At 37.3% G+C, this 15962-nt stretch overlaps 1 protein-coding gene across 5 annotated transcripts in view; it reads right to left on the reverse strand.

Moving 5' to 3' along the window:
• Positions 1 to 5471: 5471 nt before the first annotated feature.
• BRAF (B-Raf proto-oncogene, serine/threonine kinase) overlaps positions 5472 to 15962 on the reverse strand; it is a 93591-nt gene continuing 83100 nt past the window's right edge. For 4 of the 5 annotated variants that reach the window (XM_014546737.1, XM_014546735.1, XM_014546736.1 and 1 more), the window contains 2 exons: positions 15309 to 15462; positions 5472 to 8290 (listed from right to left, as the gene is read on the reverse strand). In XM_014546737.1, coding sequence (XP_014402223.1) covers positions 8268 to 8290; positions 15309 to 15462 — 177 coding nt within the window. In that variant the 3' untranslated portion in view covers positions 5472 to 8267. Of the gene's footprint in view, positions 8291 to 15187; positions 15463 to 15962 lie in introns of those variants that run through there. The other variant, XM_014546738.1, reaches the window with a different exon arrangement.

A 15962-nucleotide genomic window follows, 5' to 3' on the forward strand; every position in this document is an offset into this window, starting at 1 on the left:
ATACATTCTTTAGAAATAAGGCCAGGATTGCTGTAATCATGTATGAAGGTTATTTAGAAAATGCATTTCTAAGATGTTTATATTTACAGAGTTACATTTTTCAGATGATAAAACTGCAATTCAGAGAAAATACTTCAAGTCTGGGCAGCATTCTATGATTAGAGGGGCATGAAGACCAGAAACCAGATTCCTCAACTACTAGTATGTGCCATCTGGAAGACTTTTCTGTTCCTTCATATTGTTCTCAAACATTCTGTTTCCAGATGAAGTTGATGACGTTTCAAAATTGTTCACTTCTGGAAACTTTGCTCAGTACTTTGACATAGTTTGAAGATACTCGAAGTATCTTTCAAACTCCAGGCATTGAAATCAAATGCACAAAATCAACTCAGGTAGCCAGCATAAAAAGAAGTATAAAAACCATTGTGGGCGTACTTTCAAATTTAGATATGTTTGCACATGTGTACATTCTGTGTCAAAAAAGTTTGAAACTCAGGAACACAGACAATAGTGTGGTGAAGGCCCGAGGGAGCAGAGAGGGGGCAATGGGGGGAAAAAGAGGACACCTGTAAACAATAAAGATAAATTTTTTTTAAAAGTTTGAAAACTTCAGACTCCTTCAACGACTGAATTATAGCATGTATTTCAACTGAGCCCTTGGAGGAGAGATCAGGTTGCAGAATTGAAGTACTTGTTGGTCATCACTATAACAGTGTAGCCAGCACGATGTAGCAGGCATCCATCTTGACAGTTTAAAACTATCCTAAGTATAACTTCTACCCACCAAGCAGTAATCAACATTGTATGTGTGAAACACAATGTACACTTCTCAGGCCCTCCATTGCCTGGAAGAACTGACTGTCAAAATCTTGACTATTTCTGTTATTGAATGTGATAATGCTAGAAAAATAATGTTGATAAAGAATTCTCCATGCAGTCAATCTTTATTATAGCAGTATTCGCATATTCACATCAAGTACATAGAACTTTTTTTGCCTTTTATATAATACAGAGTTTTTAAATAACTTTACACAGAAATAAATTTTTTCAATCTGAGTTTCAGCTATCTTTATTTAATTCTTCATGCTTTCTATCCAAACTGAACAATATTTTCCATTGTACAAATTTACATGAGAAAAATTCCAAAGTACAAATGAAGGGACCTGAGCAGGAAAGAGAACCAAAGTATCAAGAAGTGGGGTTGGGGAAGAATTGAAAAAAAAAAAAAAAAAAAAAAAATTAAAAGAAAAAAAAAAAAGATTCAAGCACTGAGGACTAAGGGGCAAGAGGGAGACGACATCCATTTGACTGAAAATAAATGTATTTTTTTATGAATTGAAAAATAAGTTTTAAAAATAGTTACTCCATAATTTTTGCAAAGCAGGTATAGAGAGGTCTGTGGACAATTAAAAAGTCCCCATCTTTCCAGACTCCATGAGAACCTTTTCAGTTATTGGAACTGAAGTGCACTAAACCTGAACCTTTGGCAGCGAGAGAGGAATGTGTATGAGAACTGCCACACGGTTTGGAGTAGTAAACCTGGAGCCATTTCCTCGGTTAAAACATGAAGGATTTGCCTTCTCCTGTATAGAAGAATTGTCCTCAAACCAAGAAGGTAAATGAAAAGGGGGGTGATGTCCTTTTTCTTGGTCTAAACTAAAGAGCAATCATAAGTACTGTATAGAATCAAAGGAACGTGTTGGTAAACGGTCAAATTCAACCCCCTGACCAGTTGTATGCTCCTATTTTAGAAGCAGAAATTGCTGAGTGAGGAAAGGTTCAGAGTGTACAACTAACAAAAGATTACCACACAAACAGATCACTGTCATAGTCCTTCCAATCGGGTGACATCACGAAGGCCAAACAGACTAGTGTGTAGCATGGCCAAAGGAAACAGGACCCAACAAATGCATTTTCAAATGGAGGGAAAAGGGCACAGCATAACACAAACCCCCCCGTATGTAAACTAATGTAACATGAAGATACACAAACATAAAGGTTAGCCACTTATGTTGGTAATTAATGTGAATAAAAAGGCATTACGTTTTCATAGCTGGTTTTAATCAGCTATGTCCGGAACACACACAAATGTATAACGAAGGAATGATTTAAAACAAAACCGTTCACAGCTTAGAAAAGCACACTTATTGCACTCTTACATTTTATTTCAGATAATTATGGTTTATTTCCCACCCTCACATCAATTTTTCCCTACCCTCAGAGTTACTCCCACACCCTCCCCTGTCCTATTTGGTCCATTTTCTCTTATTTGTGCCTAGTCTGTGAGCTTTGTTGCTTATGCTAGTTTGAAGTTTCCTCCGATGTATCTCCTACTCCACCAAACCACACCCGGGTTAAAAAAGCTTAATACACAAATGCAACACAGTAATTTTCAAAAGAAAACCAGTACTAAGCAACTTACTCATAATCCCCATCTGCACCCCTGTAACCAGAACCCTTCCTCTGCCACATCTCCTAAGTGAAACCCATGCCCGGTTCCCACACAGATACCGTGCTGAGAACCAGCCACTCGTGGGTGCTGGACAACCCACCCAGCCTGCCAGGAGATGCGGATGGTTTGCACAAATCCTTTTTCACTTTTTTATACCTAACAGGAATAAATATATTTCAGTTCTTTGTTCTTAAAGAGTATTTCAATCTTTAGAATTCTTTCAAAAAATGCATCACAAAATAACAGATACACTGGCTGTGTACTCATGCACAACTGGTAATACCATTGTAATTAGTCAAAACAGCTAAATAAAATTAAACATTTTAATAAAACTGATTTAATAACTAATAAGACTAAATCAACAGTTGAAGTTGTGATGCTAAAAGATCTACTTAAACATTTTTTGAGGTGGGGACTAACTGTCCCTATGCATTTAAAAATAAAGCCCTGTGACCTTAATTTAAGAATTTAGGAATTAAGTTTTTGTCCTTTTCTATCTTAAAAATACCCAACAGAAACTGTTAACTACCCTTTCTACAACTGAGAAAATTTAGGACTGAATTTCAATGTAAATATCTTTGCCAAACAGAAGTAAAAATAAGTTATCTGAAAACAAAACAAAGCTTAGCTTACTGCCTAGTGTACTGATACCACAAAAATCTTACAGCGTTTTCGATTTTACCAGAGCTAGCAACATGGACCATGGATACACTGGCCACGTCATTCTCCGGTGGCCAATATACACATCAGGCAGCGATGCTACCGTACTCTTCGGGTGCTCAGTGACCTGTGGGTGTAGTAACACCCCTCAGTGAACACCTTGAGAACACGCCATGACAGTACACTGCCTTTCTTGGGGCGGTGAGGAATGAAGATACAAGAAGCATACCACGGAGTGTGTCCAGTGCACAGTAACTATTCCAATGCTTCCTCATGAAGGAGGCCCCGACACCTCACAGCACCCCCAACAGGATTAGCAGCACAGTCCTGCTTAACTTGCCAACCAGTCCTGGAAGGCAATTGTAATGTTTCAAACTCTGAAAAATCCATGTCTAGGTTGGCAGCAGTACTCTGGAGACTGATAAAATCTAATTCTGCCCCATATTTTAATTTCTTTCCCCGTTCTAAGTTCACACACGCAACTGCTGCCCAGCATACAGTACTTCAACCTTGAACTACACAATTTCTTAAAATGTCTGTCAAATATTTCTGTTATATAAAAATTCCATGCTTTGAGAACCTATGGGAGTAGAAAAAGTTTCTCTAGAAATGTCACTGAACTATAATTTCAACCTATTTGCTCTATATGATAAATATATCTGACTATACTAGGGGTTATGTGCTTTAAAAAAATAATTTTGTTCACTGAAAATTTACCTGTGTTTTCATTTTTTAAATGTGATTTGGCTATAAACTCTTTAGTGCATTTATCTTTGCAGTCTAAATTGCACTCTAAAAAATATTAACACAGCTGAGTTAGACCAGAGTGGCTGCTCTCTTCACAAATCACTGATTTCTGCTAAAATTTTAGCTTTTTTTTTTTTTATTGCATCATGAAGGCACAGTAAGATCATTTGGCAAATTGTCAAGGTATTTTTCTACAGCCTCACCTACACCATTTCAATGTCTGATCTATAAGCTATTTCGTGTTCACACTCAGTAAACCTTCCATGTCTGGCTATGTGTATGTTTTTAAATAGCCTAATAGTTGGAATCTGCTGGTCTCCAGGTGCTGCTATTCTAGCACTAACAATGCCAACTTGGACAAAGAAGAGAATCTTGCAAAACGGGTAATCACTTTCTCCCCCCTTAGCTGGGCAGTCGGTCGAAGTATCTGCACATGTGACAAGGCTGTGGCTAACTCATTATGAAGGTGCACTGTCCTGCCAAGCCCACTGACAATTAAAATTATATCATTGTTAGTGAAGTGATACCGTAACTATTTAATTTCATGCAACTGACTTAAGGTTGATATTCTGAAACGTACCCCTAAACAGGTTCTGGCACCATTTGCAACAACATTCAGACACTCTGCTACATTTTTCAGTATTACTGCCTAAATGTATAATGCCCTTCAGGACAAAATGAGAGCGTTCAAATACAAGCACACATAAAAGTTAAAATCCTAAATCATCTTCATGTTCTAGAGCTCCTGACTTCATATTTTAAATAAATATTCATTACCTCATTCTGAGGAGGTAGTTTTTTGAAGAGGTCACCTGAACTCTGTAGTATGTTTCAAACTAAAGCTAGATGAGGTTTGCCCGAGGCAGAGGGTGAATGTACAGGGGGGGTGGTGAGGCTGAGGAGGGGTGTGCAGCAGTGCCAACGTTGCCTGATGAACAAATGATAACATTATGTGATTAAGAGCTGTGACCATATCCCATGAGAATCTAGGAAATATTTAGTTTCAGGTGGACAGTGGTGAAGTCCTGAATTATCTCTTTATAACTAATCTCTTTCTTCTCCAACACCAACATGAATATAACACATATACTTCATATATGTGATTTTATCTTCTAGGATGTTCCAGTACATCCTATAGATCTCACATACAATCAGGGACTGCACGTCCAGGAACCAGATTTTGACAGCTAGACAGAGCCTTCTTTTAAGGTGCACACAAGTACAAAGAATCACACTGGATTTTTCTATTCACAAATCCCTTTTATAAACTACTTTTTGGTCAATATTATTTCAGTGGCAAAAATCTACACCCTAGACCAGTGATGGCGAACCTTTTGAGCTTGGCGTGTCAGCATTTCGAAAAACCCTAACTTAACTCTGGTGCCATGTCACATATAGAAATTTTTTGATATTTACAACCATAATAAAACAAAGACATATTTTTATAGTTACTTTATATATTTAAATGCCATTTAACAAAGAAAAATCAACCAAAAAAATGAGTTCGCGTGTCACCTCTGACACACGTGTCACAGGTTCGCCATCACTGCCCTAGACTGTAGTTTAATGATAAAGTCCATCAGCTAGGAAAAAACAAAACAATACAATTCCATCAGGATTAAAACAATCTTTTATGGTTACTCTCAAATTTTTCAGGCTTCACCTCTCCTTACCCAAAATAAAAGGCCCCACGGAAGGCACTGCAGCACTTTACGGAAAAGACAGATAGTTACCGCCTTGGGAAATAATCAGTGAAGCAGCCACATGTTATCCATTCAATTACTCATAAAGTGCTTTGCACGTCAAGGAGTTCTTCCTTGTATTTCTTAGGAGCTCAGCAAGTCTATCTGTAGTTAACCATCGGACAGTAAAGAAAGTGAAACTCAGAGGGAAACCCCTTTTTCATGTCAATTGTAAACTAGAGAAAAAACAACTTGATGGAAAAAAGGAAAAGGGAAATTTTCAAATTTTATTTTGTAAGGGCTCTATAAAAATTTCTCAATAATACCACGAGCCTGGCTTCTGGGCACAGATTTGAGATAGAGTCTGTTTCTCCTTTTCAAATGAGATAGCAACCTTTTCTAAAAAGAAAGAGAAGAAAAAAGTGTATCACCTTGAACAGTGTTTGGAAAACCCCAATGCCAAGCTTCCTCCAGAACTAGGTCCTGTGCTGCTCCAGCCATCCAGGCAGTCCCGCACCTGAGCCTCTAGCAGCTCTACCTGCTGAGCAGACATGCCTATAGTTTAAGACCAGCTCTCTGCAATCTTGGTACAGGGAACACAAGCATGTTTAAAAGCATCCATGGCAGCATATTTAGAAAGAAAAATAGACAATGCTTTTAAAAGAGGCAGCATTATACATACAAGATGCTCTTCAAATGAGCATGAACCATTTTACATCTTTGTAATTTCTGAATTTTGTTAAGATACTGCTCTGCTCATGTAAGACTTAAGAACACATTGATTTTCAAATTCACTAATAGCTTCAGTATACTTTCCATTCTACTGGGACAACCTTTTACACGTCCGTGGAATTTTCCTGTGAATACAGGTATTTTAGCAAAAATCTAATGGCAGTGAGTGTTAATAGGCTGAAAGATAGCAGGGTGAGTTACAATTTGAAATTTTAAAATAATAATTTCTAATTCCCTGCTTTATTTTATAGTCCTATCCAATTTCTCTCAGATCCTTGGCTACCTAGTTTGGTTGGGCTAAGTACATTTGATTTGATTTACATTCCCAAATCCAGTAAGAGATTCTAGATCCATGATAAGGGAGGTATTTGCCATTAATATGTCCAGAGTCACTTTCTTTGCTACTACCGTGACTTACACCACTCTTTAGTAAATGCCAAAGGAAGCTATGGCTAGGTTATATTTTCCATTTATATAAAGAAAAGGAATGAGGTTCTTAATATCACAGCAGCTCTTTCTGTAAAAACAATTGACGTTAGGCTTCACACATACTCTCTCAGTCCCAATACACCTAAAATTGCTCTATTATCTGCTTGGGGAACTCAGCTGCCAAATTACCCAACCTTTTGAAGACCAGGCTTGGGAAAAAAGGAAAAAGAAGAATGAATGGAGACACCACCATTTTTATTTTAGGTTGTATATTCTAGGTAAAAGAAAATGAGGATGTAGTGTAAGAGTAAACTGGAAGAAACAATGAGATATTAGCAAAGATGTTAGTGTGGATCCAGCAAGTACCATTAATTTAAAAATTATAAATATCTGTCATATGCTAAGATTCCCCATGTTTAGGTAGAGGAAGGATAATGATTTTTCTTTAAAAGTTGTTTATATAACAAAAATACAATTTTTCAGGATATATAATTCTAATGGGAAGTGTTGTTTTATTCCAATTCAATTAAATCTGAAAATTATTTTTTTTAATAAAAATATAATAGAAGAAACTCAGAAATTAAAACTTGTACCTTACATTTAAATTACATAAATGTCTCACATTCAAAACTGTTATCAAGCAGTTCTGTAGGCTTTTAACTAAATACCACCATGGCATTTTTGTGCCTTGGGCAAAGTAGCCACATAATTACTTGGTGACTGGAAGAGCTTAGGAGGAAGATTTTCCTGAGAACTTGCTATATTGTGGAGGGAAAAAACCCCAGACACTTCTCTTCATTGCTGGACCCAATGAACAAAGAAGGCAATGTGTGCCAGCACTTTCCAGCCTGCGTGGGTAGGCAGACACCCTCAGTGAGCAAGGAAACAGAAGGCCAGAAACCCAGGAGGTCAGGAAAAAGATGCAGCATTCCCTTTTCCTCTGCACCGAAACGTAGCTCTGTCTCCCTCTCATTCTCCACTTAAATAAAATAGCTTCATTTTAATAAAAATGAGTCAAGGACTGAACGTGCACCACACAGGTAGGGCATGCTGCATTTTTGTTCCGTCCCTCAGAAATTAACCAGTGGTGGCTAGGGGAAAGAGCTCCACAACAGACTCCCAGAACAGGAAAGAGAACGATGCTTGGTGATTGCAACTGCCCCATCAGATGATCAGCCACACATTGATCTGGTGGTTAGAAGGGCACAGTCGACCGGCAGACTCCAGAGCCAATCTCCCAAGCTGTAGCAGCAGTGTCTTTCCATCATGCCTGACCATCAAAAGGCCAGAACTCAGGGTCTCTCGTCTTCCTGGGACTGGGCAGACTTGTATGCACGTGGTGTTTGTGTTGAAGAAGAAACACTGGCAGCAGAGAATTCTGGTTCCTAAAACATTCTTCCCTCTTTTCTTGGATGGGAATTTCCATTCTGTTCCACATCAGCTTATGAATTGAAAATTTCATTTCTTTAAAAAAGGATCTGAGGAACAGAACTGTGTTTGATGTTAACAAACTGTACGAACACAAGACTTAAGAAATAAGGGTAGATGCTGCCATGATGGTGTGGCTACTTGAAGGCTGCAAATTCTCCTGTAGAGGGAGGACAAGAGCTAATTTTAAAACAGTTACCTTAATTAACCTAGGTTTCTTAATTAACCTAGACACAGAGAAAAGCCTCACTGAAACCTCACTGAAAGGTGACTAGCTGTCTATTACAAATCTAGCAACATCATCATTAATTTAAAAAGCAAAAATGGTTGAAACCCATGAAAGAAGACAACTTGCATAGTACATAGATTATGGTTCAATTACATCAATTAATCAGTTAACTGCCATGCGTCCGAAACGGAAACCATTCCACACACCACAATATTTTGAATTAAAAAAAATCAATTTGCAATGAATATTATAAAAATAAATATATTACAATTCGGGTGTTCTTGAATATTTTCAGCTGAAAATTCTCATGAAAAATAATTTTTAAAGTCGGTCAGGGCTGCTACTTAGGGAAAACATTTTTTTTTATAGACGCACGTGGCCTGTGTGGAAGGTCCGCCGCTTGCTTCTATCGACACTTATGGCGTACAATGGGTTAAATATCATGTCTGCAGATAATTTCCTAGTTGGATTTTACATGCTATGGTTCTAATCAAGCTGAAAACAGTTCCAATGAACAATATATCTCAGAAATGGATTGTAAAATAGTAGGGTTGGTTTGCCCCTGAATTATCAACTCATTTCCATTATAATGCCACTATTAGAAAGGAAGAAGCAAAAATTATCCTCATTTGCAAAAGATAAAATTAAGAGGTCAAATGATTTGTCCACATTACACATCTGACAGCAGGAAAGAAAGCCCGACCCTCATCTTCTAGTTCATTTCACCTTTTAAACTACCAATAAATTACACATAGGCACATGTCACTGGACATCATTCTCAGCATAAGAATTCTTGAAACCACGATGTCTGTTTGAGGTACGACACTCCGTTAGCTTACTAAATTTGGGGGCTTCATAGAAGGGCCATTATTCACCTACCACTTTGTCCACAGCTTCTACTTATAAGTAGAGGTTGGTTCCTCTTATTATATACACTACTAGAGGCCTGGTGCACAAAATTCGTGTACTGGGGGGCGGGGGGCGGGGAGGGTCCCTCAGCCTGACTTGCACTCTTGCACAATCCGGTAGCCCTCGGGGGGATGTTCGACTGACAGTTCCCATGGGGAATGGGCCTAAGCTGGCAGTCAGACATCCTTAGTGCTTCCCAGGAGGCAGGAGAGGCTCCCGCCACTGCCTCTGTACTCATCAGCCATGAGCCAGGCTTCTGGCTGAGCAGCACTCCCCCTTCGGGAGCGCACTGACCACAAGGGGGCAGCTCCTGTGTTGAGAGTCTGCCCCCTGATGGTCAGTGCACATCATAGCGGTAGTTGAGCTGCCTTAGCATATCATTAGCATATTACACTTCGATTGGATGAACGGCTAACTGGATGACCAGACAGCATATTAGGCTTTTATTAAATAGGATAGTTAATTTCTGGGAGTTGGTTAATAACTGAGAACTATCAGAATTTAGTCAGCCTTAACATCATTTTTCAGTAATAGCAGCTTCTGAGGAGGATTCACTTATATACTATAAGTGAATAGTGTATTCACTTATATGAATACACTGTTTAATCCAAAAGTAACCTACTCATTTTCTGATTGCTATTAGATTCTGCTTACTAGAGAATACTGGCATATTCCAACAACCAACAGATTGCCAATGGCTGACTGAACCCTGAGATTGTATGTTGTTAATATTAGCAACTAGTTGAGTGCCTGTTATATATCAGTGAGGTCACTGAATACCTTATATATGTTTGCATCTGATCCTCCTAATAACTCTACAAGGCAGGTGCTATTACTTCTCTTCATTTTACAAAGGAACAAGCTGGGGTTTACAGTGATTAAGTAACTTGCCCAAGATCTCACAGCTAGAAAATGGCAGAGTTGGAATGCAAAGCCAGGTGCTGACTCCAAAGTCCAGGGTCTTAACAATTAACAAGTCCCTAAACAATTTTCAATAATTAATAATTTGTTTTCCCATTTTGAATACAGCTACTAACTGGGCTGCAGATAGTGATACTATCTCTTTCCACCTAAAGATTTCTTTTAACAAACAATCAGCCAAGGTACTGTGAGTCAAAAGATCAAGGAAGAGTAAAAGAATTATTACTTCATACTTAAATTTAAAAGGAATAGGAAGTTAGGCACTGATTAAAAAAATAGCCAAAGTACTAAGACCTTAGAGAGTAAAACATTTAGAGCATAACCATAGGAGGATATTATGTTAATAGAGACTCAAGAAATATATAAACATTCTCATTATGGTTTGAGTATCTTATAGTTTTAAGATTGCTTTTTTTTCCCAGTATTTTAACACATTTCTTAAAAGCATTTTTCAACATTCTTATGAGTAGTCACTGTAGGAAGCCAATGTAAAAACAAGATTTACTTAACAGAAAATCTTCATAAAAATGCTAGAATTCATCTATTAAGTGAGAATATCAGAAAATGACAACTTTATGCCAAATCCTAGATATTACATTAAAATATAACCTGGAAAAAACCTTCAATGTTTCTTATTCATTATTACAATCAGACACTCCATTTTGTTGAATAGTGTTCTACTCCATAAACTTGAACATTAGCCTTAAAAATAAAAATATCCAAAACACCCCAAACATACAAACTCTTACCAACATAGTGGAAATAGAATAGCAGTAAGGCGACCACTACTGATCATCCCACCCGAGTCACTGCTTTTAATGGAATGTAATTCTTTTCATGCTCAGGCTTCAGCTCGAGAAAAAGATAAGCACAAAAAGAACTTCGAGTTTAGGGATCAATAAACTCTTTCTATATATGTCCCTGAAATCATGGAGAAATTTAAGAAAAAGATGAGGGTAACAGGTGATGGATCTGTTTTGGGGAAAAAAAAAATATTTTCTTACTTAGTCTTTCCTGCATTACCTGGCAATCTCTATTATTATCCCATCTCCTGACTTATTTTATTTGAAATAAGAATCAACTCTGCTTGTCTGAAGTTATTTGAAGTGAAATATCCAGATACTCTGATTAAAAAAAAAAAAATCTCAGTATATTATTAACTGAAAAATCAATCAGAGGCCAAAATAAAGCTTAAAACAAACAAACACCTCCTTTCTGGATGAGAAGCAGCTAAGCTCTATTTTCCATTCGACTTTATTAGGGATAGGGCAGAGAACAATTGGGAAGACCCTGTGATTTTAGACACTTCAAATATCATGGTTTATTTGAAAACTAAGAATTTTATTAACTAGTTTTAAGATATTATTAAATCACTACATTTTATTCCAGAATTGAATGCATTTTTCAGTGGCTGTTATACATATAATTTTATAAAAATTCCCCTTAAAGAGAAAATATGCTATGAAGCCCTAACCGGTTTGGCTCAGTGGATAGAGCATCAGCCTGCGGACTGAAAGGTCCCAGGTTTGATTCCGGCCAAGGGCATGTACCTCGGTTGCGGGCACATCCCCAGTAGGAGGTGTGCAAGAGGCAGCTGATCGATGTTTCTCTCTCATTGATGTTTCTAACTCTCTATCCCCTCTCCCTTCCTCTCTGTAAAAAATCAATAAAATATATAAAAATAAAGTAAGAATCTAAAATTAAAAAAAAAAAGAAAATATGCTATGAAAAACCTAATAATGTTATTTTGTACACAAATCAATCACTGCTTCAGATAGAGGGGGGCAGTCATTTTCACCAGAATAAGCCCCATTCTTTCTTTGTGGTGACCTTTCAAGGCAGTTCCAAAAAAATGAGGAACATTCTGGCATAGACACACAGAAGTGCCATAGAAATGCTCAATAATTCTCAATTAAATAAGCCTATGATTGGCGAAATGCTTTAGTCATGAAGTACCCATATTCATAATACTGTATTTAAAAAAAAGAAAGGCAGATCATTTCCTTAAATTGAGAGTGGCCACCTTGAGAGAAAGGCCACGTAAGCTGGTGTGTTAAATAGTTACTATTTAGAGAGGATGATTTTAACTACCGACTCGGTATTTAAATGGCTAGTACCATATTGTAATATCAGAAAATAAACCTGAAACAGTTGATTAGATGCTATGATACCTAAACTACTTAAAATCAAGAAGGCAAATCTCATTCCTCATCATTGACTAGTAAAACTTCTAAAATGTGAAACAAATTTTATGAAAAGGCTGCCTCCTGAAGAAGGAAACCAACGTTAATGAAAACACCTGAGAGGTCCTGGATTTTAGGGAAGAAGTCAGTTACAAGAGAATGAATGTCTTTTTGTTGTGATTAACTAGTTAAAGTGATTACCTTTACACAGGGTCAGGAAAATAATGTTTTTCTTTATTTGGAGACTATATCTAAAACAGCCGTGGGCAAACTACAGCCCACGGGCCGGATCCGGCCGTTTGAAATGAATAAAACTAAAAAAAAAAGACCGTACCCTTTCATGTAATGATGTTTACTTTGAATTTATATTAGTTCACACAAACACTCCATCCATGCTTTTGTTCCGGCCCTCCGGTCCAGTTTAAGAACCCATTGTGGCCCTTGAGTCAAAAAGTTTGCCCACCCCTGAAAAAACTTAGTATAAAACAAACAACAACAGAAAGGTAAACTACCATATATCATTCTAATGCTTCCTATTTTTCCAGATCCATGTTATCTAAACATCTCACCTGCTATTTTTAATGTTCTTCCACTAACCTTCCCAGTGGGCCCCATTTGGAAAGAAGAGAGTTACTATGAGACCCTTTGAAGGCATGTTTCAATGTTTATGGGATAGCAGTTCTAGGAGCTTAGCATTGAATGCCCTCTGGCAAAGGAGACTGACAAAGGAGGAAAGGAGAGAATGCAGATGGTGGGGACTGTTCAGGTGGTTAATGTTAAGAGGAAAGAAGAGAGTGTACAAGGAAAGAAAGATAAAAGTAAAGCAAGTGCACTGGAGGATTACAGAAACAGCTCTATCAATAAAAAGACCCTTTGACTTTTGTGCCTCAAAATGCCCAAGTCTTTGAACATTCCATACAGCAAGTCAACTTTGTTAAAACTGTTAGCTACTTGCTTGCTATTCCATTTGTGAACAAAACCCCACTTAATAGTTACTAATAACCGTATTTTTAGTGTCACTAGGACTTAGAAATCATGCACTTTGATGTTTTCCAACATGTTACATTATCCTGTCTTTCTTATTCTTTAAAATATGAGAAACTTCTTTTTCACTACTCTTGCCTAAACTAAAAACCGTGAATCAATTTCTAAAAACATGAATGACATTACTTATCTGAAGCTACCCAAATGAGGAGCAAAAGGTATGCCATACTTATCACTGAGTGGTTTTCCTGGATGAAATCTAACTTATGCAAATACAAAAAGTATTTGAAAAAGTTCTGGTACTTAAAAACTATGCTATTATTAATGTCTTTCCAATTTTCTTTACTGGCTTCAAAGAAGGATAGCATTTAGGCGGATGTTGTCTGTGTGCCTGAATAACTTTGAACTGTCAGCTATATTTAAAAATCAGTCCCTAGCTGGTTTGGCTCAGTGGATAGAGTGTCAGCCTTCAGACTGAAGGGTCCCAGGTTCGATTCCAGCCAAGGGCACATACCTGGGTTGTGGGCTCGATCCCCAGTGGGGGGCGTGCAGGAGGCCATAAACATAAATTTATTTTTATAGGCCGATCAATGATTCTCTCTCATCACTGATGTTTCTATCTCTCTCTCTGAAATCAATAAAGAAATATATTTTAAAAAATATTTAAAAAAAAAATAATAATAAAAAAAATCAGTACAAATTCTATTTGAATAAAGATGTACTGAAGAGGCTGACGTTGGTCCCTAGGCTGACTCTGAAGCAGAGATGTCAATTTCTTTGATAAGAGGACAGCAATGCTGCTTCCCAGTAAGATTATGGTTCACGGTGAGAATATACTGACTGCCACATTACAGTCATTGTCTCCACAAGACAGTGTAAGCATGAGAAAGCGCTAACAAATACTTTGTACCATGGAACACACACAAAAAGAATGGCATTCTTTCATAATAAGTAGAATTGCTGGGCAAAGAATATAAGGAGCGCAAGAAGTTTATGAGACCCATGGATATGGTGACTGCTAAAACAGGCACCACAAGAGGTAAGATAATTTAAAGTAACAATTAAAAAAAAATCCATTACCAGGTGTTTGGCAAACAAAGATATCTAAAAGAAAAACAAACCTAAGAGTTTTCACAGGATTCTGTGAAGCTTTTGGGGGGAGGAGGAGGCAGTGCATTTGTAAGGAAATTAGGCTTCTATGTAAGATATCCTTAATATATAAAGAAATATCTATAGAGAACTCCAACTTATAACATTTCCCCACTAAAGATGTAAAGTTAAACCATGTTACTCATGTTAAGCATGCCACTCCTAAGCAACAGCTATAGTTACCTGCACCCATAATTTATAAAAAGAAATTTGATTTAGTATATTGCTTTAAGGGAATAAAGGACATTCACACTTTCCAAATTGTAAGAAAAAGAAATAGTTACAGAAAAAATATTAAGAATAAAAACAAACATTAATTTTTAGTGACTTCCTGAATGCAATGTCTGGTCTGCCTAACTTGACACAGGCTAATCTACTGTCAACCTCCCACCTGCACACACGTGCACAGGAGTGCTGCTGTTCTTGGGAAACCCTAACAGATGGGCAGTAGCTAATGACAAAAGGTGCATGGGAAAAGTTTAATTGAAGTTTAATAATTAGAATAACCAAGTAAACAAAACAAACTTGGAATAGGAAATAAAACACCTGGAAAAGGCTTTGCACATTTTTAGCAATGTCTGCATTTTAAACCCTTGCAAATTGAAAACCCAATGCTAAGTGTGAATTTTAGATGGGGAAAAAATTACATCCAGTTTTTAAACACGTAAGTGTTCTTTGGCTTACCTTAAAAAAATTGTATTCAATTTAACAAATATATAAGCACACATATGTTCATTTTCCTTTGTGCCTACCCTCCTACACCCTCTCACACATTAATTTGTTTCAGTGGACAGGAAACGCACCATATCCCCCTGCCTGGATGGGTGTTTTTGGAGAAGCACAAGCATATAGACTAAAATCCTCTGTTTGGAAGCCAGCCCGATTCAAGGAGGGTTCTGATGCACTGCGGTGAATTTTTGGCAATGAGCGGGCCAACAGCTCAATAGAGGCGAGAATCTAAAAAAAAAAAAAAAAAAGAAAGAAAGAAGAATGAAAATCTAGGTGGTATTAATCTTCAAGACCCTCATCATACTTTACAGGAAAGCATCTAAAATCTTACATAGACATTCAACATATTTTAAGGTAAAAAGAAACAAGTTATGACTTTTCAAGGCATACAGTGTGGTAATGTATGTACATAAACATGAGACATACATAAAGGGCTTAGTACAATGCCTGGTATATAATAAGTACAATGCCTGGAGAGATAGAAACATCAATGAAAACTTTAGCAGCTATTATTATTACTATTATTATTTTCTGAGCTACCAAAAACCTTAAAAAATATATTTTTATTGATTTCAGAGGGGAAGAGAGAGATAGAAACATCAATGATGAGAGAGAATCATTGATCAGCTGCCTCCTTCACGCCCCCTACTGGGGATTGAGCCTGCAACCCGGGCATGTGCCCTGACAGGGAATCAAACCTTTAACCTCCTGGTTCATAGGTTGACGCT

The sequence above is a fragment of the Myotis brandtii genome, unplaced genomic scaffold (genome assembly GCF_000412655.1).
Source record: "Myotis brandtii unplaced genomic scaffold, ASM41265v1 scaffold455, whole genome shotgun sequence".
NCBI lineage: Eukaryota > Metazoa > Chordata > Mammalia > Chiroptera > Vespertilionidae > Myotis > Myotis brandtii.